Source organism: Lipotes vexillifer, unplaced genomic scaffold (assembly GCF_000442215.2).
Source record: "Lipotes vexillifer unplaced genomic scaffold, Lipotes_vexillifer_v1.1 scaffold823, whole genome shotgun sequence".
Lineage (NCBI taxonomy): Eukaryota > Metazoa > Chordata > Mammalia > Artiodactyla > Lipotidae > Lipotes > Lipotes vexillifer.
Window position 1 is genome coordinate 164,460 of NW_006772547.1, and position 24,677 is coordinate 189,136.

The 24,677-nt window shown below is 37.4% G+C and overlaps 1 protein-coding gene across 2 annotated transcripts in view; it reads left to right on the top strand.

Annotated features, from left to right (window-relative positions):
* The window catches only part of LMLN (leishmanolysin like peptidase), a 75,006-nt gene extending 59,495 nt beyond the window's left edge, over positions 1-15,511 (top strand). The window contains exons 12-16 of one of the 2 annotated variants that reach the window (XM_007447597.1): positions 361-493; positions 2,214-2,373; positions 4,478-4,608; positions 10,702-10,912; positions 15,218-15,347. In XM_007447597.1, coding sequence (XP_007447659.1) covers positions 361-493; positions 2,214-2,373; positions 4,478-4,608; positions 10,702-10,912; positions 15,218-15,318 — 736 coding nt within the window. In that variant the 3' untranslated portion in view covers positions 15,319-15,347. Of the gene's footprint in view, positions 1-360; positions 494-2,213; positions 2,374-4,477; positions 4,609-10,701; positions 10,913-15,217 lie in introns of both variants that reach the window. The other variant, XM_007447596.1, reaches the window with a different exon arrangement.
* Positions 15,512-24,677: the final 9,166 nt, after the last annotated feature.

The window sequence follows — 24,677 nt, forward strand, 5'->3', positions numbered from 1 at the left end:
AACTAAAACCCCTAGACATTATAAATAAAACAAACGTAAGAAGACTCTGAAAGGTAGAGAGAAGAAGGGAGACTGGTTAGGGACCTTGGGATTCCATTTTATGGCAAAAGTGGAGAAAGAGATAAATAGGACCTTATTTAATAACAGTGAAATAGTCATATATCTAGCATTAATCCTCACACCTACATTAAGCATTTCCTTTATGCTTTGAAAAGTAAGTTTATAACTTACAGCTGGTTTAGCAATTAGTTTTAAGGTATTAAAACATATTGAAATTGTAATGGAAAAGACAAACTCTAGAATAGACTTATAATATCTTCTTCAGAGTTTGATGCCATGGTGTTTTATCTTTGTATACAGGAGCCAAATGCTGAGCCCTTACTGTAACACGCTCAGAAGTAATCCATTGCAATTAACTTGCAGACAGGACCAGAGAGCAGTTGCAGTGTGTAATTTGCAGAAGTTTCCAAAACCTTTACCTCAGGAGTACCAGGTAACACTTGTTTGGGGCACGGTTTCAGGAATCAACCTTTTAAAAGGAAGTCTCCATTTTGAATTAGAAGAGTGAATTCTCTTAAGTTTTTCAATTTATAAGCCCCCATTTGTTTTCTGTAAGTTAGAAAAAACCGAAGAATTCTTCCATTTCTTTATAACCAACGTGTTAATTGATAGCAATTAATATCTAGCAATGTCTTGTAGTAATGGTAAGAGACATTTAGAATATTTATTTTGATCTATTTTAAAATATATATTTATTTTTTTATTTATTTGTCTGCACCGGGTCTTAGTTGTGGCTTGTGGGATCTAGTTCCCTGACCAGGGTTCGAACTCGAGCCCCCAGCATTGGGAGCATGGAGTCTTAACCACTAGACCACTGGGGAAGTCCCTATTTTGATCTATTTTTTTATAAATTGCTTGTATTTTCTTTTTAATTATTTCCAAAGTCTTCGTCTTTAATTTATATCAAAAACAAGGTTCTTTAAAGAAAGAAACTAACCGAAGAAGGCAAATATATCACTTACATGCGGAATCTTTAAACAATGATACAACTAAACTTATTTACAAAACAGAAACAGACTCACAGACTTAGAGAACGAACTTATGGTTACCAGGGGGAGAGGGGGAGGGGGAGGGATAGATTGGGAGTTTGGAATTGACATGTACACACTGATATATTTAAAATAGATAACCAATAAAGACGTACTGTATATCACGGGGAACTCTGCTGAATACTCTGTAATGACCTAAATGGAAAATGAATTTGAAGAACAATAGATACATGTATAACTGAATCACTTTGCTGTACACTTGAAACTAACACAACATTGTTAATCAACTACACCCATTATAAAATAAAAAAAAATTTTTTTAAATAAAAAATAAAATAGAGTAACTAAGGTACTGTAGTCCAGTTAATTAGAAGACTTGGAAGTTCTGCTTTAGAAAAGTTTGCCTAATGAGATCTGAAAGGTGAAGGAAATGGTCCCATGTGTCCAGTCTGAATCTCTGATTTGACCTTTAAGTTTTTTGTTGAAGTGGCTATTTCTAAAAAAAGCCTCAGCTCTGCCTGCCATTGACAAAGGACCCATTAGTCAGAAATGATATCTCAGAAGTGAATTTAAAGTGATTGCTGCTAAATTTTGAGCTTCCTACATATGTTTATGACCACACTGAGTGCTTTAGACACCAGAAGATGGCGACTATATATTTCTACTCTTAGTAATATAATAAAATGTGAAATCTTTAAAATTTATCTGGTACCTTGTTCCTTTGGTGTTCAAAGTATTTTATATATATGATCTCATTCATTTTCTTATGGTTTTTTCAAGTTTGTCAAAACAACATATAAATTAATTCTCCTAAAAACACTTGAAGTACATTAAATTTAAAACATCTTAATTCTATGCATCAGTTTTGTGTTTTGTCAGCTCTTAAAACTCTTCCTATTCATCCTTTTAAAACATTAGTCAAATTTGTCATCTAATAAAAAACAGACTACTTACCTTGCTTATTTCTAAAACTACAACAACCTCAAAATACCCCTCAGGTAGTAAATTAACTATCTGTGTTGTACTATGTATGAAAAAAATAGATTAATATCTTCTTTGTGTTATACAGCATTAATTGGTTGCTAAAAATTGCCTGTGGGCTTTGTTTTGATTATATAGAATGTTTCTTACTCTCCTGCCTTCCTAATATTTTTTTCTTTGTAGTACTTTGATGAACTCAGTGGAGTACCTGCAGAAGATCTGCCTTATTATGGTGGTTCAGTAGAAATTGCTGACTACTGCCCTTTCAGTCAGGAATTCAGTTGGCATTTAAGTGGTGAATATCAGCGCAGCTCAGATTGTAGAGTATTGGAAAATCAACCAGGTTAGTAGTTTAGTGAAATTAAATGTTATATACATATTAAAAGTATATATCAGCAATACAAAATAGTGGTTAAGGATACAGACCCTGGAGCCAGATTGTCTGAGTTTATGTTGTGGTTCCACTGCTATCCACCTGTTCAAAGTAACTTCTCTGTGCCTCAGTTTTCTCCTCTGTACAAAAGAGATAATACCTGTCATAGAGTTGTGAGAATTAAATGAATTAATACAGTAAGTGCTTAGAATTACGACACATAGAAAGGATTGTTAGCTATTAGATACACTTGCACATGTGTGTACACGCACTACCATTTAGTAATGCCTTATATTTGCATGACACTTCATTTGCAAAACAATTTCACTTTTATCATTTCATTTTGTTCTTCTAAAAACCTGACAAGAGACATAGAGAAGATATTATCAAATTTCACAGATGAGGGAAGAGCTACTAAGTAATACGTTTAATTGATGTCAGTGCAAGATCCTCCAATGCAGAACTCTTTTCATTAAATCGTATTAGGTATCCTATTCTTTCCTCTCCTGAGGAGTGTGCATTTTATGTAATTTAGACATAACGTGTCATTCTCCAGATATCAGAATAATACTATTGTCCCATGGCTAATAAGATGTGTTGCCATCTTATTTATTCCCATTTAGTGTATTTAAATGAACAAGTCATCAAGGAAATAAACAGTATGGCAATTGGATATTCAGCAATAGTAGTTATAGCTCATACTAACCACCTTTGTAAACAAAATGTTCTCACATCTGATTTGTTAATCAAGAGCAATAAGTAGTTTTTCTGCCTGTGGTCATCAAAATTTTCAACCTGGTCCTTTCCTCCTCGCCCCCATTCCATACTTTATTTCAGACTAAATCATTTAAAATTAAAATTTCCATAATTTTTTTCCTTTTATTCTTAAACCTGGCAGATGTAACTGGATTTGTACAGTCATTTTTTTCCCATCACTTACCTACTTATTAAATGTCTAATGACATAACTACGCAACAGTTGCATGTTACAGCAAAAGAAATGCACATATTTGTCAATTATGGGTTTGCCAAAGATATCACATTTTAATGTTTTAGAGCTGGAGTTGGCAAATATTTGTTATAAAAAGCAAGATAGTAAATATTTTAGGCTTTATGGATCATGCAGTCTCTGTTGCAACTTTTCAGCTCTGCTGTTAATTGTGAAAGCAGTTACAGATAATATGTAAGTGAATGAGTATAGCTGTGTTCCAATAAAAATTTCTTTATAAAAACAGGTATTTCTCAGGATTTGGCCTGAGGGTTGGCCTGACCCCTCTTTTCTTTTTTTTTGGCAATGATCACTATGTGTTTTTAAGACTTTGAAATATTCATAAATAAAGAAATATAAAGTTCTGTTTTATTGTTTTACATTTTCTTTCTTAGCTTATACAATTAAGATTTTTTAAACTGACATAAAATTTTTATCTTTATAATATTTCAAAATGGGCTAATTGAACTCTGCTTTCAAAAGGTGAAACTTGTATTAAGTGTAAAGAGAGAAAATTATTCCTAGGCTTTTTTTTTTTTTTTTTTTAATTCCTAGGCTTTAAGGACTTCATTCCTTTGTCCATTAGCTAGTTAGGGGTCATTTAGTCTGCCCCATACCTCTGCAGGTTTGTGCTTAGTCTAAGACTAGCTGAACCTGTCATTTATTGACTTCCAGGAGATGGCATAAGTTGAAAATACAAGAACATCTTGCAAAAGTTGCAGCACTTCAAAAAAACCTTCATTATATAAATCACTTGGCCTCATCCTATCTGGGTCACTTGGGAAGTGACTCCTATTTAGGACACCATTGAAGGTGATTCTTAGTGCCATTTCCTCTATATATTTAACTTAGTTGCTTTAGGCCCAATTTTATCTCTTGTTTCTGATATAATAATTCTCCTACTAATTGCTTTATTGAGAATCCAGTTTGAGTTTGGAACCCTCTCTCTTGATTTTTTTTAATTGAAAATTTCCATGAAACATGTTTTATTTTTAAAGCAACTTTTAATTTATGAGTGGAATACTTCAATTTCTTATTCTTTGAGCCCAAAGTCAATTTTTAATAAAACTTTTCTGGTTTGCTTCAGACCTTTTTAAAAACTATGGTGCTGAAAAGTATGGACCTCATTCAGTTTGTCTAATTCAGAAATCAGCATTTGTCATGGAAAAGTGTGAAAGGAAGCTGAGTTACCCGGACTGGGGGAGTGGATGCTATCAGGTAAACCATATGATTGTTAATAACTGTACCAAATATTACATAATTGTATCTCATTATATGGTTTTTATATTTTCAAATATATTTTATATCTTTTATTTCTACTGATTAATACTTTAACTTATTCATTGTAAATATTAGTTTGTATATTTGTGTTTTGTCAAAATATTGTCATTTCTTTGAGAGAAATTGCCCTTCTCTGTTTAAAAATTATATATAGTTGCTATATATCAGCAAGTTTTATAACAATTTTGCTTCTGGGCATAGATCCTAAGGAAATATTAGGAAACGTGTAATTTTGTTCTTTTTTAAACATTTATTTATTTATTTATTTTTGGTTGCGTTGGGTCTTCGCTGCTGCACGTGGGCTTATTGCGGTGGCTTCTCCTTGTTGCAAGGTGGGCTCCAGTAGTTGTGACACACAGGCTCAGTAGTTGTGGCTCACGGGCTCTAGAGCACAGGCTCAGTAGTTGTGGTGCACAGGCTTAGTTGCTCTGTGGCATGTGGGATCTTCCCGGACCGGGGATCAAACCCGTGTCCCCTGCATTGCAGGCGGATTCTTAACCACTGTGCCACCAAGGAAGTTCTGTAATTTTGTTCTTTAAAACTACTTTGTAATGGAAAAAAACCTATAATTTATTTTGTAAAATCTGAAGAAAGCATGTATTTAAGAATTAATAAATCAACTACTGATTAATAGTAGATTTTTTTCCTGTGAAATTAGAAATCCAAAGAGAGCAAACTACTGTTTTCTTAATTTATTATTTGCATGTCTGATATTAAATGACTGCATCACCATAGAACTTACTAAGATACAGGCATTCTGTAATTTAGGAGCATCAAACCTAATGAATATTCCATACCCTACTAACGGACATCAGGGAAGAGTGTGATCCTGAAAACTGAAACATAAGAATTTGTTGTGCCATTTCACCTACAAGAGTTAAATGAACTAATGTAGCTGGCAATTTAACTTATTATTTTTAAAGTTTCTTTAAAATTAACTCTTTTTTTTGGTAACTGCTTTATTGAGGTATAACTCACACCATACAATTCATGTAAAATTACCTTTGAAACCTTATAAAAGACAATTAAAAATACTTTCCAGCTATAATCCTATAATCTGACAACTATAATCCAGCAACCATTTTCTGATGAATTCATCCTATTAAAGATTATGTATTGCTTAAATACATAGTTTTGATCTAGTTGTAATCAGAATACATAATTTTGTTTTAGTGAGTTTACTTAGTACTTTTTATACAGACCAAGATACCTTTTCCAAGTTCTCCCAATAATAATACTTACTGTTCTTCATAGCTGTAGAACATTGCATCATTTTAAAGTATCATAATTAGGGAAGTCATTTTCCTGTGAGATATTGAATTAATTTTCACTTTTCACTATATAAAAGTGCTTTTGTAAGTATATTTACATGCTTTACCTTTTTATTAGGATAAAGGGGATAAAGCTGGAACAGTGTGAACTATAATAGGAGGATAACCTTTTCAGCCTGTTTTAATGTCTTCTCTACACCACCACCACCACCACAAAGGGATTACGTAGATTTGTAATACCATCGACAAAGACTGAATGTACTTGGCTTCCCTGTAGTACCTAGTGTTGTCGGTTAATTTTGCTAATTTAATACTCAACCATTTATATGGGAAAATGTGCATGATTTCCAAACAATTAGCATTTGGATTAGCTGTTTTGTTTTCTGTTCTTTGTTTTACTTATTTTGACAGAGAAGTTGCAAGAATGGTACTAAAATATGGGTCATTTAAGTGCAAATTGCTGACAGTCTGCCCCTTCACCCCTAAATACTTTAATGTGTATTCCTTATAAACAAGGACATCCTCCTATATGACCACAGTACTACCAAAAAAATCAGGAAATAACAGATAACATCTAATTCTTGGACCCCATTCAAGTTTTGCCAATTGTCCCAATAATGTCCGTGTAGTAATAGGATCTGCACTGATACCACATTTTGAGTAGTTGTCACATCTCTGGTCTCCTTCAATCTGGAACAGTTCCTCAGTCTTTTCTTGACTTTCATAACCTTGACACTTTTAAAGATTACAAGCCAGTTCTTATCTATGGTGTGTCTCCATTTGGGGTTGTCTGATGGTTCCTCATGATTAAATTCATGTAATATGTTTTAGGCAGTAATATCACAGAAGTGATGCTTGTGTTTTTTTGGTGGTACACTTTTTTTTTTTTTAATATTTATTTATTTTGGCTGCATCAGGTCTTAGTTGTGGCACGCAGGACCTTTCGTTGCAGTGCGCGGGCTTCTCTCTAGTTGTGGTGTGTGGGCTTATTAGTTGTGGCACGTGGGCTCTCTAGTTGTGGTGCACGGGCTTAGTTGCCCCATGGCATGTGGGATCCCAGTTCCCCAGCTAGGGATCAAACCAGCATCCTCTGCATTGCAAGACAATTCTTAACCCCTGGACCACCAGGGAAGTCCCTGGTGGTGCACTCTTGATTTGTCCCTTTCCTGGTCATGTTAACTTGCTGGTATCTACCAGGCTTCTCCACTGTCAAGTTACTGTTTTTCTCTTTTAATTAATTCCCTTTTTAATTAGTAAGTATTTGGGGGGAAAAGTACTATATCAATAACTTATTTCTTATCATACCTTCATTTTATTAATTTATGCATTTAAATCTGTATTGACTCACAGATTGCATTTTATTCAGTGGGTATTACCATTACTGTCATTATTTATTTGGATATTTAAGTTGCCCCAGATTTAGCCAAAGGGAGGGAGCCCTTCAGGTTGGTTCCTGTGTCCTTTTGGCTGTCCTATCTTTTTAACTATTTCCTTGCTTTCTAGCACAAGATATTCTAGGCTCATCTTCACTTTCTTTGCCCCAGCCCTGGAATTAATCATTTCTCCAAGGAGCTCTTGTTTCTTTTAGTGGAGTGAGGTATTTAGAGACTAAAGTCTGGGTGCTAGGGACTTCCCTGGTGGCACAGTGGTTAAGAATCCACCTGCCAATGCAGGGGACAGGGATTTGAGCCGTGGTCCGGGAAGACCCACATGCTGCAGAGCAACTGAGCCCCTGTGCCACAACCACTGAGCCTGTGCTCTAGAGCCCGTGAGCCACAACTACTGAGCCTGCATGCCACAACTACTGAAGCCCACGCATCTAGATCCCGTGCTCTGCAACAAGAGAACCCACCTCAACGAGAAGCCCAAGCACCACAACAAAGAGTAGCCCCCACCTGCCGCATCTAGAGACAGCCTGTGCACAGCAAGAGACCCAACACAGCCAAAAATAAATAAATTTATTTAAAAAATAAAGATAAAAATATAAAGTCTGGGTGCTAGATGTATTGTTCATTGCTGTTGGGATGCAGCTGCTCCCCAGGCCTTCTTGGTGAACAGAGCTAGGAAATATATGTGTGTATGTAATTTTATATATACTCGTACATGTGCATATATATAACCACGAGTTTGTACCAGTATCTTTGATTCCAGTTTAACATCAAATAATTCATTTTAGTTTTTTCCCTTCCCATATTTGTAACTCTTCTTTCAAGCAGTGAGAAATCTGGTTCTCTTTGTCTTTAATATGCTTATTATTTGATCTGTTCACATCCTTTCCATCTTCATCCACCCCTACGCGGTTACTCTCCTCATGCACTTGGACTCTGACACAGCCCACCAGCTCACAACCTGTCTCCCTCACTGTGATGCAAGCCCTGTGCACATCCTTAGAATATAAATGCTTTCTTCCATGCAACTTTCTAATCTTTGTTGTTCTTTTTCTTATCATTTATTGCCTCTTTATCATAAAACAGTCTGACACTGTTAATTTTGGAGAGAAATTTGTATATCCTACCCTTCTCTCCTCAATTAAAGCTGCTAGAGGTCAGGCACTGTGTCATGGACTTCTTTGGTATCCTTTTCAGCACCAAGCACAATACCCAGTCAATTCTTACTTAAAAGAATGATTACATTGTATTGCAGCTGTGGTGTTGCTTACTGGGTGTGGGTCATTGAATGACAGACATATAGAAGAGTTTACACTTTGTTGTTTATTTTCTTGATAACTTATCATAACTTAAATTTCCAAATGAATATTATATTTAAACTTAATTGATGAAAAGAGTTGTTTTTAAAATAACTCCATTGTTGAAAAACACTTTTGGAACTCCTTTTTAAATTGCTTTTAGAGATAGTTTAATAGCCATCTAAGAAGTCAATTTCAGTATTTTACATCATACCTGTGTTGACCTAGTCTTAACCAGTGTAGTCAACTGCCTTTACCAGACTTGGATCTGGGCAAGTTTTGGGTATTTCCAAAAATTACATCTACTTGCAAAGTAAAAATTTGCCACCATCAGACATACTCAGAACCATGCACTTTCTTTGAAGATAGTTCCAGGAGAGAAGATCTAGAAATATTTAAGGTGAAGTAGCATAATGTAAAGTCTTTTTAGAAAACAGCTTTGAGGTCTTCCCTGGTGGCACAGTGGTTGGGAGTCCACCTGCCAATGCAAGGGATGAGAGTTCAAGCCCTGGTCTGGGAGGATCCCACATGCCACAGAGTGGCTAAGCCTGTGCACCACAGCTGCTGAGCTTGCACTCTGGAGCCTACGAGCCACAACTGCTGAGCCCGCATGCCACAGCTACTGAGACCTGCACACCTAGAGCCTGTGTTCCACAATGGGAGGGGATACTACAATGAGATGCCTGTGCATTGGGATGAGGAGTGGCCCCCATTCTCAGCAACTAGAGAAAGCCCGTGTGCAGCAGCGAGGACCCAACGCAGCCAGAATGAATGAATGAATGAATAAAGAAATAAATAAATAAAATTTATTTTAAAAAAAGAAAACAACTTTGAAGACAACACAGTCATTATAAATTTTTTTAAAGTTAACTTTAATATGTTTGTTTTTTAAAATTGATTTCATTAGTTACCCCTTGTATTTGAGATGTGAATCCTGCTTTTAAAGATGTTACCAGTTGTATAAAATCACTGTGACCATTTTCATCTCTGAGCAGAGGATCTGGGATAGGGATAATGAATAAAAAACTTTTACTATGTCATTTCTATACAGTTTGCTTTTTTTTTTTACAATGAGCATATATTGTTTTTATAATTTATTTTATTTATTTTTGGCTGCGTTGGGTCTTCACTGCTACGCATGGGCTTTTTCTAGTTGCGGAGAGCGGGGGCTACTCTTCGTTGCGGTGTGTGGGCTTCTCATTGTGGTGGCTTCTCTTGTTGCAGAGCACGGACTCTAGGCACGCAGGCTTCAGTCGTTGTGGCTCGCGGGCTCTAGAGCGCAGGCTCAGTAGTTGTGGCATGCAGGCTTAGTTGGTCTGCGGCATGTGGGATCTTCCCGGACCACAACTCGAACTTGTGTCCCCTGCATCAGCAGGTGGATTCTTAACCACTGCACCACCAGGGAAGCCCTATTTTTATAATTTATTAACACGCCATTGTAAAGCAATTATACCCCAATAAAGATGTTAAAAAAAAAAAAAAGAAAAGAAAATAATGCAAATTGCAGATGGTGATAAAGTAATACTTGCAAATAGTAAAGTTTGTCTGAATTATTTTCAGTGTGTGTATTACCCTTTTTTTTAAAATACTAATTAAAAATAAATAAATAAATAAAACAACTAAAAAAATTTGAGTTACAAAATTTAGCAACTTGTAGAAAAAGTGACATGAGTCATGGCTCTTTGACAGACATTTAACCTGAATTATAGGAGGATACTAGAATCTACAGAAATGTTATTATTGATAACTTGGCTTCAGGGGTCTATGAATCCAAGTTGTATGTAAAGCTGTATGTTACCTTGTTTTTTTCAGGAAGTGTCCATAGCTTTCATTAGATTTTTTAAAAGGTTCTAGACAAAAAGTCTAAGAACTACTACTACCACAGAGTGAAATTCTTTTAGAACATGAATAACTTAACCCTCATTATATGAAATTAAAATAGGCCCACATTCCAAATTGTCTTTTATAGCCAGCATTTTTAGTAAATTCTGCCATATTTTCCTACAGTTGAGGGAGAAGGCTCACATACTAGAATCTTACTGATCTGATTTTTTTTTTTTTCACTTTTTGAAGGTTTCTTGTTCTCCACAAGGTCTGAAGGTTTGGGTTCAGGATACTTCATATTTGTGTAGTCGGGCCGGGCAGGTCCTCCCCGTCAGTATTCAGATGAACGGCTGGATTCACGATGGAAACTTGCTCTGCCCATCATGTTGGGACTTCTGTGAGCTCTGTCCCCCAGAAACAGATCCTCCAACTACTAACTTGACCCGAGCTCTACCCCTAGGTGAGTAGTCTCTGTGGTTGGAGTACAGAGAAGGACTTTTCTTACAAGATGTTGAAAATGCCCTGCAAGGAAGCTCTAAAACAGATTGTGCGTCTTCTCTTCTAATTGCAGTTTTATGGGAAGATCGCCTTCCCTCCATGGTTAGAAATTGAAGGTAGGTAGACTTGACACCTCTCTTCAGTAAGAGTGAGGGTGAGGAAACTTTCTGTATGTGAAGAACCTCTGACTTGCACAAAAACATTCATTGAAGGTTACAAAAAGTTAATGTTTCAGCCATTCATTTTGAAAGTAAGAGTAAAAATTCTGTTCATGAATGCAAAAAGCAATTAAATATATTTTAGTTATATTAACTAGGTGAGGTGAAAGAGCGGGAAAGTCACTGGAAAAGATGCTCAAAGAAGGAATTGACATGCCCACAAAGAAGAGAAAGGTGCAGGGAGATGCAAATATACACAGTGAGATAGAAAGATAGGCTGGCAAAGACAGTGGTTTTCACTGAGAGATATATTACTCATTCTGTGAGAATCCAGAGAGTAGGACTGAGAACAATGAATTAAAGTTGTAGGGAGACAGATTCCAGTAAAATCCTTTAGTACCAGGAGAGGAATAGAAGGGACTCTCTTGAGAAGAGTGCATTCCCTGTTGATGAAGATGTGCAAACTGAGGCTGATGACCCATTTCTAAGAGTTTTAAAAGCAGAACTCATGAACTCTCAATGAAAGCTTTGACCTATGGTCTATGATATTTTAATTAAATGACCTATGAGATTTTATGACAGTTTGATATTTTGGAATAGGCCATGTTTCATTTTCTCAACTGGAGGTATTTTTTAAATGGAACTGTATAGCCCTTTGCTTGCTCCATGGTCTGGTTGAAAACAGAGGGCTACGTTCACTTTATAGCTCAAAGTTTCTTCACCTCTAAAATTTAATTCCCTTTCTTTCCCACATTCTGGGGGCTTTATCAAGATATGGGCTATAAGTAGAGGGTGAATTTGGGGAGATTAATACTTGTGTTAGGGGTGCCTAAGACCACCCGCAGATTTCATGACTCTCTAGGACTCAAAGGACTCAGCCTCTAGTTGTACTTATGGCTAAGCTTTGTTAAAGCAAAAAGATACAAAGCAGAATCAGCAAAGGGAAAGGGGACAGTGGGTGAAGTCTGGAAGAAACCACTTCCCAGACACCAGGTAAAGGCCATCCTTGCAAACAGGACTTTCAAATGATGGCCATCTCAGGCCTGCTGTGTTAACTCTTTTCACTTAACTCCTGTGAGCCAGCTGAGTTTTCTGCAGTTATAATAGTAATGCACAATGAATTAAAAGATCTTAGGTCCTTTTGATATGGTATATAATAAATGTAGTGTTAAATATTCTTAGTTAACTTTCATATGAGGTGATAGGTTGACTTGATTTTGTTATTGTTAAATTGCTTTGGCTAGAGTTAAAGGGCTGCTAGTCTACAAATAGGTGGTTCTGATGGAGTTCCCATGCTCAGGCCTAATCTCAGAGTTAACTATAAGAAATATCACCATTTCAATGTCCAAGAGATGAGCATTGATTGAGCCATTAGCAGTTAGAGTTGAGTTAAAGAGAGAGTTACTCTAGCTGGTTCAGGGGTAAGAATCTTAGGAGTACAGTAAAAAAAATGTGTAGAAATGAGGAGAAAGCCAGACTAGTTCAAGGATCTGTGAAGTGATTAGTTCCTGTCCTTGGAGCATGGCAAAGACAAGTGAATCTGTTGAAAGGAGGTGGGGAGTAGAGGTTGCAAATGACCCCACCCCCTCCACCAACCTGCGCCCTAGACTTGACTTCTTATCCAGCTCCCTCTTTGTAGTCACCCTTCTGATACTGTGGTACTATGTTGTGATTTCTTCCCCTGTTAATCAGTTCTATGAGGAAGCATGCTCAAAAAAGGATTGTAACCTCCGAATCACTACCACAGTTTTGAAAAATGTGTAAAATATTACAAGAATAGATGCCTTTTAGAAAAAAAAAAAAGGAATAGATACCTTTTAGGCATAGTTTCCATTAGTGAATATGAAAGATTTATTTCTAAATTTTCTGATCTCTTCAGATTGTGGAGGTTGTTTTGTTTCTATTTATTAAATGCTAGACACTTTGCTGAGTGCTTTATGTCTATATCATTGTATTTAATCATCACAAAACCTAATGAGGTAGGAATTATCATTTTACACATGAGAAAACTAAGGTATAAAGAGATTAAGTGATATATTCACTGTCACAGCTAATGAGGTTCAAATCAAAACCCAGATCTGATCGTCTCTGATTCATTTTGAAACACGCTCTTTATATCTTTCCTTTTTAAAGAGTACTGTCACAGAAAGTGCAGTGTTTTTGAAGGGCAACAAATGTTCCAGAGCGGCCATTAATATTTTAATAGCTTGTTAAATGTTAGTACCAACAGTAGATAAACAACAGTTAGTTCAGTTCTCCTCCTGTTTCCTCTGTGCCAAATTGAGAATCGGGAGATAAAGGGATATGCCTGCGTTGTTAGTGACTCCAGGGTCTATTCCTTATTCCAGCCAAGACCACTCTACCTGATGTTGTAGGCCAGAACTTATCCAGTAGACCTTTCTGGGATGATGGAAATGGTCTATAATCTGTGCTGTCCCATACAATAGTCATTAGCCACATGTGACTATTAAACATGTGAAATGTGGCTACTGTGATGGAGGAGCTAAATATTTCATCTCATTTTGGTTAATTTAAATTTAAATAGCACATATAGCTAATGGCTGCCATATTGGACATTGCAGCTCGAGCTCAGAAGTTCTCAAACTTTAGCATGCATCAGAATCATGTTAAAACACAGATTGCTACGACTCACCCCCAGAGTTTCTGATTCAGAAGATCTGGGTTGGAGCCTGAGAAGTTCCCAGCTGATGCTGATGTTGTTGACCCAGGTACCATACTTTGAGAAGGATTGATTTTTCCAACATTTAACGATTGCCAGCTGGTTCCATTGGGGAAGAATATAAGTTCTCCATGGTTTACCTGTATTACATACAGTGAAATAATTTTTTAAAATACTTATTCCACACTGTATAGTTCTCAGAAGAACAAGCTCCAATGCCTTAACATTATCATTTTATTAATTCTATAGCTGAAAAACCAGTCCTTTTTTTCTTACCTTTTAAGCAAGTCAGACTTGAAGCTTGGTTGGTTCTCTATTGGTCAAAATAGTAGAAAGGACAACTCATCCTGAAATAAAGTCAGGTTGACCTGGTCCCTTGACTGCTAAAAAATGTACTCCATTCTGAGAATTGTTTGGGGGAAATAGTTTTAGCTGTTAGAACAACTCTTAGATAAATTAAAATATACTCCTACTGCCCAAAACTTATAGAATCTTCTGCTGTTTCCAAATCAAGCCTGGGGTGATATGGATAGATGGGTGGATATTTAGAGATTGGGGAACGTATGTCCTGTTTTGCTTGGGACAGTCCATGTGCCTATTGTCCTGGTATGATTACTAATAATTCCCTTGTGTTAAAATTATCAAAGAGAACAATTTAGTTGATCAAAGCAAATTTGATTTCACACAGGCAGTCTCTACTCTCAGGAGTCCAGAGAACTGTAAAATAAGGGAAAAGGGCTACAAGCAGGAAACAAGGAAGAAGTACTCAGCTTAGGTTGATGGGCCAGGGTTAAGTATCTAACCTTATTTAGAAAGATCAAGGAACAAAGAAAGAAGTATAGAGCCCACACGGGCTTGGCGGTTGGAGATTGGCTGACTGGATATTCTGTGGTTCTGGTCAAGTGGAGCATTTACACAAATATGAAGGTTATCTAAGTTTTAATTTGCTGATGTGGCAGTATGGGCAGGAGAGGCTCCATCTTGCGACTAGAAATTTATTTCAACGCTTATCTCAAAATGTCCTGATATGGGATGATAAATTATATGGTCACCCTACTTAGAAGGGCCAAGGTAGAATAGAAGAGAGTCCAGCATCCCATGTCAGAATAGCCAAGAATTTCATTTACTTTCCTGTGTAGCATCTTTAGCTTTGCCAGGATACTACCCTGTCTTTTCTTGGGTGCTGATTTTGAACCTTGATATGGTAGGTACATCTTCTTTTCTCCTACATAAATATTTTGTTCTTTTTCTATAAATATAAAAAAGACTTTGCATATATGGATTTCAGGAAGTCACTCTTGATTCTACTCTTCAAGGTAGTCCTTCTTCACCTTTTAATAATTACCTCTACTCATCTGTCAACATTTTAGTTGGTATAATTTTTTCCAAAAATGTCTGTGGAAAGTCAATTTTTTGTTTTCAACCCTAGATCTCTGTTCCTGTTCCTCTAGCCCAGTGGTTACCCTTTGGCTTCTGCTAGGCAATCTCTTTCCTCTGCTGGCTGGATTTCTTCTGTGCGTATGGCATTAGGAATGGAAAAGTGAGTTCTGAAGACATTCCTTTGTGTCATGTTCCTCTGAACAAAGCACAAAATCTGGGCGAGTGCCAGCCTATGCGGATGGCAGAAGTGGCCTTCCTGACTTTGGCTTGGAAGTGTTGACCATAATCAGATCTTGAAGCAGAGCTTCTCAGCAATCACTCCTCATCAGCAACCCAACAGCCTCAAAGTTTGGAGAAGGAGGAGGAATTCCAAATCACCAACTCTCTTTATTTTTCAGGATAAATACTCTTCTTGAAGTTTTCCTTTGAAAATGGGATAATAGGTGAAAAATTCAGTTATTACATACCTCAGCATTTTCATTAACCTAAAACAATGGGAAAGTTCATCGCTGCTGCAGTAATTTAAAGAACAGCTAATCATTGCAAGGTTATAAGTTGTGGACCCTGTCCTCAAAAGTATAAATTGTCCTTTGACTTACAGAAAATAACTTGAATTGGGATTTCTACATCACTATTATACCTATTTTGAATTTAATGACTGTATATGGTACACCTAAATCATTGTTCTCATTGTTTTTTTTTTAAATTATGTTTTGCTAAATCTTATGATTTAACCATGCTAGCCTTTTCAAACCAGCTGTGTGGCAGTTTCATGCTGAATCATTAGGTGTTGGTAGCTGTATCTGTACTCATTGATCTTCAGAGAGTAGCTTCCAGTTGTATTCTCCATTAGTTTAATAATGACTTGAAAAACTGGGAAGCAGAGAGAGAAAAATACTCTGCCCTGTGAAAACATTGAAGACATGCAAATAAAAGAAAACCTAATGGTATGTTTTTCAGATAATAGTTATGACAACTGCAATCCAACAAAAATAGAACTTTCCTTTTTGACCAATGAAGATAAAAAGAAATTCTGGTATAGACAGGTATGCAGTTATTTTCAAGTGGGCTTAGGAGTTGTTACAGAAGAATTTGACTATCTGAAAATTATTTTATGTGTAAGAAGAAAAGATATAAGTCAAAACAAGATGGTCTGAATTGTTTATAGCAAAGTGTAGGTTTGGTGTAGGGCCTATCCAATAGGGTCCACTTTACCACACAGGGTATGGCTTAGTCCACAGAAGTCAGAAGGTTGCCTTTGCTTTAAAAGGAGGTAATGTCTTTTACCTCTTGTATTTGACCCTCTTTCTGTCACCCATAGATTCTGGTCCCCAGAAGCAATTCTGCTCTTGTACTAGAGCTGACCAACCCTACTTAGTAAACCCAATTTGAAAATCTTTAATGATGAATGATGCCCAGTTTTTCTCTCTAAAGCTAATGAAGTCCTGTGGCATTAGAAACATAGCCCTTGGACATGTATTCATTCATTCACTGGTTGGCCCTTTAATTCAGCATACAGTTATTGAGCACTCAGTTTAAGAAACTGCTAAGTGAACAAACAGCATAATTACTAAGGAGTAATTCCAACTTATTGTTTGGCACTGGAGCCAAACAGCAACTCCAGCATAGAGAAAAGTCACCTTTTTTTAAAAAAATGCATACATTTAAAATACTTATTTGCCTACAATTTTAAATTGGAGGTATTTGTCATTGTGAAAAGCTGGGGGTCTCTAGCATAGCCAGCCTCAGCTGAAGAAAATCTAATACCAATGCTGTTTCTGCCTACGTTCTGCATACTTTAAATCATGAAAAGTCAGAGAAAAATGTAGAGTATATTTTTAAAGAAAGTTATAAAAATCTAAACTTATATACCCAATGTGATTATGAATCATCCTGCAAAGTTGTATAAAGAATTTCACCAAAAATAATATGGATTCATAATATATTTGAGACTCACAGTGATAGGTTCAATTATATTTTGACTGTTGTGCAGTAATGCCATTTAGGTAGTATTGTTTCTGAGCATGGTGCTTTTTATACTTGAAATATATTTTTGCTTTATTTTTTATTGATATAATTATATTTGCACTAATGACTTTCTGAAGAAAGTATTATAGATGACATTTTTTCTATATATATATTTGTTAAGCTTGGAATCTGGTAGCCGTTTTCTCTGCACAAAGGTAGAACCTGGTAAAGTATGGTGTTAAGAAATCTTGAGTTTTTGAGGGTAACTAACAGTGCTGGTGTCTTCCTTCCCCTTCAACAAGTCTTGAAAGTGGTTGCTTATCACTGATTCTGCATAGTATACTCAGTGAAGATTTAGAAGGCCACTAATAAAATTCTAAATTTCTAAAAAGAAGGATTTTTTTAAATCTGAAATTTCAGTGCAGAATTAGCAGGCTAGAATTAAGTTTTGAACTGAAGAATTTGAGATGACCTAAATTTCAGTATCCTGTGGCAGGTAATCCCTTTATGTTCACAAAACCAGTTCACTGAGAAAGAGACCATGCAGACTGCAGCCATGGTGGGAGTGAGGTGGGGCAGGGAAGGGGAATGGGGATAGCTGATTTGAGGATAGTAGACTGAAGTCCCTTTCTGACTCAAAAGGGTCAAGTGCTTATAAAAACTGACTACCTCAGTTTTCAGTTCAGACTTAGGTTCATTTTGATAGTATTTTTTTTTTCAATTTAAATAGTATATCAATTTTATTTTTTTCCCATCTTTATTGCTTTACAATGGTGTGTTAGTTTCTGCTTTATAACAAAGTGAATCAGTTATACATATACATATGTTCCCATATCTCTTCCCTGTTGCGCCTCCCTCCCTCCCACCCTCCCTATCCCACCGCTCCAGGTGGTCACAAAGCACCAAGCTGATCTCCCTGTGCTATGCGGCTTCTTCCCACTAGCTATCTACCTTACGTTTGGTAGTATATATATGTCCATGCCTCTCTCTCGCTTTGTCACAGCTCACCCTTCCCCCTCCCCGCCATGTCAAAATTAACAAGTGAATTTGTCTCTCAGGTTTTCAAGAACAGAATTTACAGGAAGGAAGCAAAAGCCTTGTCACTAGACTTGAGCTGATAGCTTTAAAGAAACTGGAAAGCAGTTAGGTAGTCTTAATGTAGATCCCTCTGTATTCTCCTGAAAAACATCCTTTTCCCTTACTTATTTCTTAAGGATACTTATTTTTGTTAAGATCAACTAGGCATTCTAAAAATGTTATAAATTATACTTAAAATTAGTTTCAGCCTAATATGTTGGTTTAGAGTTTATCAATATTTGAAAGTGAAACATTAATGAAGTTTAAATAGTTTTAGGAAGATACATAAATAAGTATACCAGAGTATTCCATAAAATTTTATCAATAGTCTCTTCAATATTAGAAGACTCACTGATTGAGACCATCTGTAAAATGACTAGATGCTTTCTCAGAATCTTTCCAGCTCTAATATTCTGTGACTAATGTTCATGAATATTCAGAATATTCTGCATGGCTAATTCATGCAGAATTGCTAGGTCACTGCTGGCTCTGACCCACCTCCTGGAGTATGCCAGCTTACACATCATGTTCATCACAGTGTCCTGTGCTCAGTGCCTTAGCGCTGTCCTTGTCCTTGGACACTGAATGGAGAGAGAAGAGCCCGTTTCTGAGGGCATTTGAGTAGTCCTGGCAGGAGGAGGTGGACTTCAGTCACAGCCCCACAGACCTGTTTCACAGTTGGCACCAATCATCCATGCCATGTCCCTGCAGCCCAAGAGGACTAACATATTTTAATAAAGTCTGTGCTACTCGTTCTGAAGAAAGAACTTACCTGAAAGGATGACTTTTTTTTTTTTTTTGATACATTTAGTCAGGGTTGGGGAGGGAGTGGTGAATTATTTTCTTTTTGTTTACATTTTTAATAAATAAAATAGATTTAAGAACTAATCTTTATTTATGGTATTTAACTTTAAGTGTAATATATTACTTAGAAAAAACACAGCTTTAATAAAAATGGAAACTAATCTGCATCTTGTCTTTACTTAATTAACACCATCAATTTTTTTAAACCTGGATGAGGAATACAAACACAGCCATGCACTCTATATGGGGACGATGAGGTGTTTATTATGAAACATAATTCAATTTTTACTTTAAGTGGAGTAAAATTGTCCTACTTAAAGAATAGGGACAGGTCTTATGTAAAGCTACAGGGAATAACCCTCCTCAAATAGTTAAGCAGGAAAGACAGCCGACTAAAACAATTCAGGGCAGCCATCTCTGGCTGAAGATTATTCCTGTCCCATTTGTTCTGTGCTGTGGGCCAGGAGTCTCACTGCAGGACCACTCTGCACATTCAAGTACCACACTCCATTTGGTAGTGGCAAGTAAATTGTGGCTGTGGAATGTAGAGCGTGATTTTTCCTCATAAACTGACTGTAGTTTGAGAGAACGTACCCGGGGCGTGCCTTCACCATGTGCACTCAGAGCCATCCTGCCCTGTGGCCTGGAGCCAAGCACTGTGAAATGGACTGAGCACAGCCTCTGTGACCTACTTGCTGAGCTGAGATCTTTGTGGGAAATTTTAATGATAATATTTAGATTTTTTAACATTTAAATATTTCATGTAAGTAGCTAAAACTATGTACAATAAATTACTTCCAGTAGTTGAATAAATTCAATATTATTTGTATGGTATACTGAAGACAAAGCGTCTATGTCTCATACATTACCTGTTTATACTACCTTTTGGTATGTTCACAGAATATATCTTATTTAATAGGCGTCAATACATAAACGAGTCTTTTGTCAACAACTCTCTGGTAGATACGTTGAAATGGAGCAGTTTATTTAAGTCAGCTTGTTAGTGTTCTGCCAGAAGTTTGTTCCTTAATGTTTGAAATAAACTGGACATGTTTGGAGATAGAAGTCCAAATACACCATCTGATGTTCTGGTAGATGACCAATACCATTCTCATTTTTTTTTCTTTTAATAAATTTATTTATTTATTTATTTATTTATTTATTTTAGGCTGTGTTGGGTTTTCATTGCTGTGCATGGTCTTTCTCTAGCTGAGGCGAGCGGGGGCTACTCTTTGTTGTGGCACGTGGGCTTCTTATTGTGATGACTTCTCTTGTTGCGGAGCATGGGCTATAGGCGCGTGGGCTTCAGTAGTTGTGGCACGCGGGCTCAATAGTTGTGGCTCGCGAGTTCTAGAGTGCAGGCTCAGTAGTTATGGCGCACGGGCTTAGTTGCTCCGCGGCATGTGTGATCTTCCCAGACCAGGGCTCGAGCCTGTGTCCACTGCATTGGCAGGGGGGGGGTTTACGCACGGGCTTAGTTGCTCCGCGGCATGTGTGATCTTCCCAGACCAGGGCTCGAGCCTGTGTCCACTGCATTGGCAGGCGGATTCTTAACCACTGTGCCACCAGGGAAGTCCCCATTCTCATTTTATATGTATAGAAATGTTTTTTTCTGCCTATAGACATTAGTATATCTTAGACTCGATGCCATTTTAACACTCAGTGCCACTAACAATTTTTTCAATTTCAACAGAAACAGTAACTCAGCTTTCTGACATTGTCTCATTTGAAAATATTCAAATCACAATATCTGAACATCTCCTGGCTCCCCACTCACCCCACCCCATTAGGTCTCCTAATGACATTTTAAGAAGGCTGCAGGTTGACTGAAAGAGATTTCACATGTGCTTACACACATGAGTGCTCATTAGTGTTTATATAGTGAAGACTTTGATATATTTGGTTGAGGGTCTGAAAATTTAATGGAAGTGAGGTAGCTACAGAGAATAGAGCAAATGTCGCTCACCTCAGCACAGCTTGCCAGACCAGCCCCAGAGCCTTGAATCTTAACAGAGGTCAGATAAAACAGGTTATGCCACTGTTCTAAAATGATTTGGTTAGTTGTAAAGCTTTATGCTTGTTACTAAGTAAATAAAATGTGTAAAATCTGCATTTCTTACAATAGGTTTGACAGAGGAGTAAAGAGGGAGCCCGTAAGTGCTATATAGGTGTTAAATAATCTTTAGGGATAAGCATCATGGTGATGAAGAGAAAAGTGAAGAAGGGAAATATCTGAGGCAAATCAGTCCTCAGCCTGATTGAGGTGAGTCTGTGGCTTTGCCACTCTGGGATTTTGCCCCAGAACCCCGGCACCAGCACTGTGTCCCATGCTGGATCTCCACAGATGGGGTTTTTTCCTCCTTTTTTTTTTCTAACTTATCCTCTCACAGCTGCCCTCCACCCCAGGCTCTGACCATTCCTCCTCCTGTCTCCCCATTACCATTTCAAAACAGCCCAGTTTTCTGAAGTATATATGCATATCTATTTGGTGGTATTATTAACTGGGGGTGGTGGTGAGGGGGTCTTACCCCTCCATTTCTCAAGGATTGATTTGGAGGGAGGGAGCCAGCAGTTCTCACTAATTTATTAATTTGACAGAAACTCCCCTCCCCCTACAGTTCGCTCCAGCTGTATTATAATTTTCATACCACCATTCAATTCCAGGTCGGGAATGACAATGCCTAGTGTGGCTGCCGTGCACTGTGGCCCAGGAGCATGGTGGTGAAAATGAGCAGACTGGAGTCTATTGAGCTGAGGAACGGCAGCAGGTCAGCTCCAGGGAGGGCAGGCACCGGTCTGGGTGTGGCATTCAGCTGCTAAAAGTAAGCCAAAGGCATAGATCCAGAACTTATTAGTGCCCAGAGGAAGAAACAGGTAGTGAAGGTAAGTCTAAATACAAGGGAGAATGAAGGCCTAAGAATTGGGTACTAAGAAATGAGTTAAAGACGAGGGAAACAGAAAGGGCCAGGGGAGCAAGAGTGTGCATGCAGAATGACCAGACCTTGTAATGCTGGATGGGGAGGGGCTGCCTTTTGTACTTGCCTCCAGGGTGTAAGTGCACTTGAGAGTGACTTCTGACACTTAGCACAGTGGAGATACTGAATCTAGTGACTGAACACTGAAGAAGTATTTGTTGCATACTTACTATATTCAACGTGTATTTAGCACCAACTGTGGCAGGCACTCAGCTGGGCCATAGGAACACAAGAAATAGACAGATATGGTCTTTGTCCTGGAATCAGTGAAGGAGGAGGACAATTAAGCGATTATTTACAGTAAAGTTTAGACTTGAAATTGATGGGATAATACATATAGCATGCTGATAAGAAAGAGTGGAGAGACCAAAGGCTTAAGATAAAAGACAGATGCCCAATCAAGTCAGGCTGTGAGAGGTTAGAAGGTGGGAGCAGAGCCCGAGGAATGCACTGCACCTTCCACTGTGAGTAGGATATGGAGGGAAGTGGGAGCACGTTTGTTAGGTTTGGTGGCTGTCGCTGAGTTCCCAGTCCTGAAAGGGAAGTCACCATTGTCTGAGGTGAATAGGGTCTGAGATCTGAAGAGCACAGTTGGCCCTGGCCCTCCATATTTGCGTGAATTCTATCCCCAGTTGGTTGAATCGCGGATATGGAACTGCAGATGCAGACGGACTACTGTATTCTGCCATTTTTTATAAAGGACTTGAGCCTCCACAGATTATGGTATCTTCAGGGGATCCTGGAACCAATCCTCCTGCAGATTTTGAGGGATGAATGTATTAAAGGTTTAAGCTTCTGTAAACAGATATGTTTTGGTGACGACTGTTCTGGGTCTATTTTTCCTGGAAGGCAGTGTGTACCTTTTTAATCCATAGATCCAAGTCTAAAAATTTCAAATAATTTTTTCGAATTTTACCTTAATTTACTATTTTCAGTTTTACTCTTTAGGAATGTCAGTTATGTATAAGCTTGTCCTCAATTACTATCACTTTTTCTCTAATCCTTTTTTTTTTTTAATTTTTATTGGGTTATAGTTGATTTACAATGTTGTGTTAGTTTCAGGTGTACAGCAAAGTGAATCAGTCATATATATCCATCCATTCTTTTTCAGATTCTTTTCCCATATAGGTTATTACAGAATATTGAGTAGAGTTCCCTGTGCCATACAGTAGGTCCTTGTTAGTTATCTATTTTATATATAGTAGTGTGTATATGTTAATCCCAATTTCCTAATTTATCACTTCCCCCCATGTTTCCCCTTTGGAAATCAAACCAAAAGTTTGATTTCGAGAGCTATGAGTCTGTTTCTGTTTTGTAAATAAGTTCATTTGTATCATTTTTTAATTAGATTCCACATATAAGTGATATATTTGTCTTTCTGTCTGACTTACTTCACTTAGTATGATAATCTCTAGGCCCACCCATGTTGCTGCAAGTGGCATTATTTTTTTCTTTTTTTAGGGTTGAGTAATATTTCATTGTATGTATATATACCACATGTTGTTTATCCATCCCTCCATTGATGGACATTTAGGCTGCTTCCTTGTCTTGGCTACTGTAAACAGTGCTGCAATGAACATTAGGGTGCATGTATCTTTTCAAATTATAGTTTTCTCTGGGTGTATGCCCAGGAGTGGGATTGCTGAGTAACGTGGCAACTCTGTTTTTAGTTTCCTGAGGAACCTCCATATTGTTTTCCATAGTGGCTGCACCAATTTACATTCCCACCAACAGTGTAGGAGCATTCCCTTTTCTCCAAACCCTCTCTAGCATTTGTTATTTGTAGACTTTTTAATGATGGCCATTCTGACCAGTGTGAAATGGTATCTCATTGTAGTTTCCTTTTTTCTTAAATTACTTTTTTTATTGAGAAAAAATACACCTAACATAAAATTCACCATTTAACCATTTGAAGGTGTTTCTTTAGTAAATTCATGATGTAATGCAACCCTTCATTCCTAATTCTAAACTGTCTCAGACTTTTCAGCTTGTTGCACCTGAACTGGTGCAGTGCTCCTGACACCTAGTGGGTAAGGGCCAGAAATGCTGCTAAAGTCCCAGAAGAGAGAAATATCTGTCTCCCAAAGTGTTGAGGCTGAGAGACCCCACTCCACACCATTAGAGCACCACATCACATCCAAGGAAATAAACAGCCATTCAGTCTTGTCATCCCTACTGGTCTCAAGAATGTCTTTACAGCATTTTTATTTCAGTTCAGAGGCAAGGTTCACATGTTTGGTTGCTAGGTCTTTTTAGCCTCTTTTAATATAGAAGAGTATTCTCTGCCCCATGCTCAGCCTTTTTGTCTGATTACATTTTGTAAGAGTTCAGGCCAGTTTTAGCACTGCATTCTGTTTCCATATTTTATTATTACCTTTTTTTATTGAAGTGTAGTTGATTTACAGTGTTGTGCCAGTCTCTGCTGTACAGCAAAGTGACTCAGTTATACACATAGAGACATTCTTTTTAAAAAATTTTTTAAATTTTATTATTTTTTATACAGCAGTTTCTTATTAGTTGTCCATTTTATACATATTAGTGTATACATGTCAATCCCAATCTCCCAATTCATCCCACCACCACCACCCCCCACCGCCACTTTCCCCCCTTGGTGTCCATACGTTTATTCTCTACATCTCTGTCTCTATTTCTGCCCTGCAAACCGGTTCATCTGTACCATTTTTC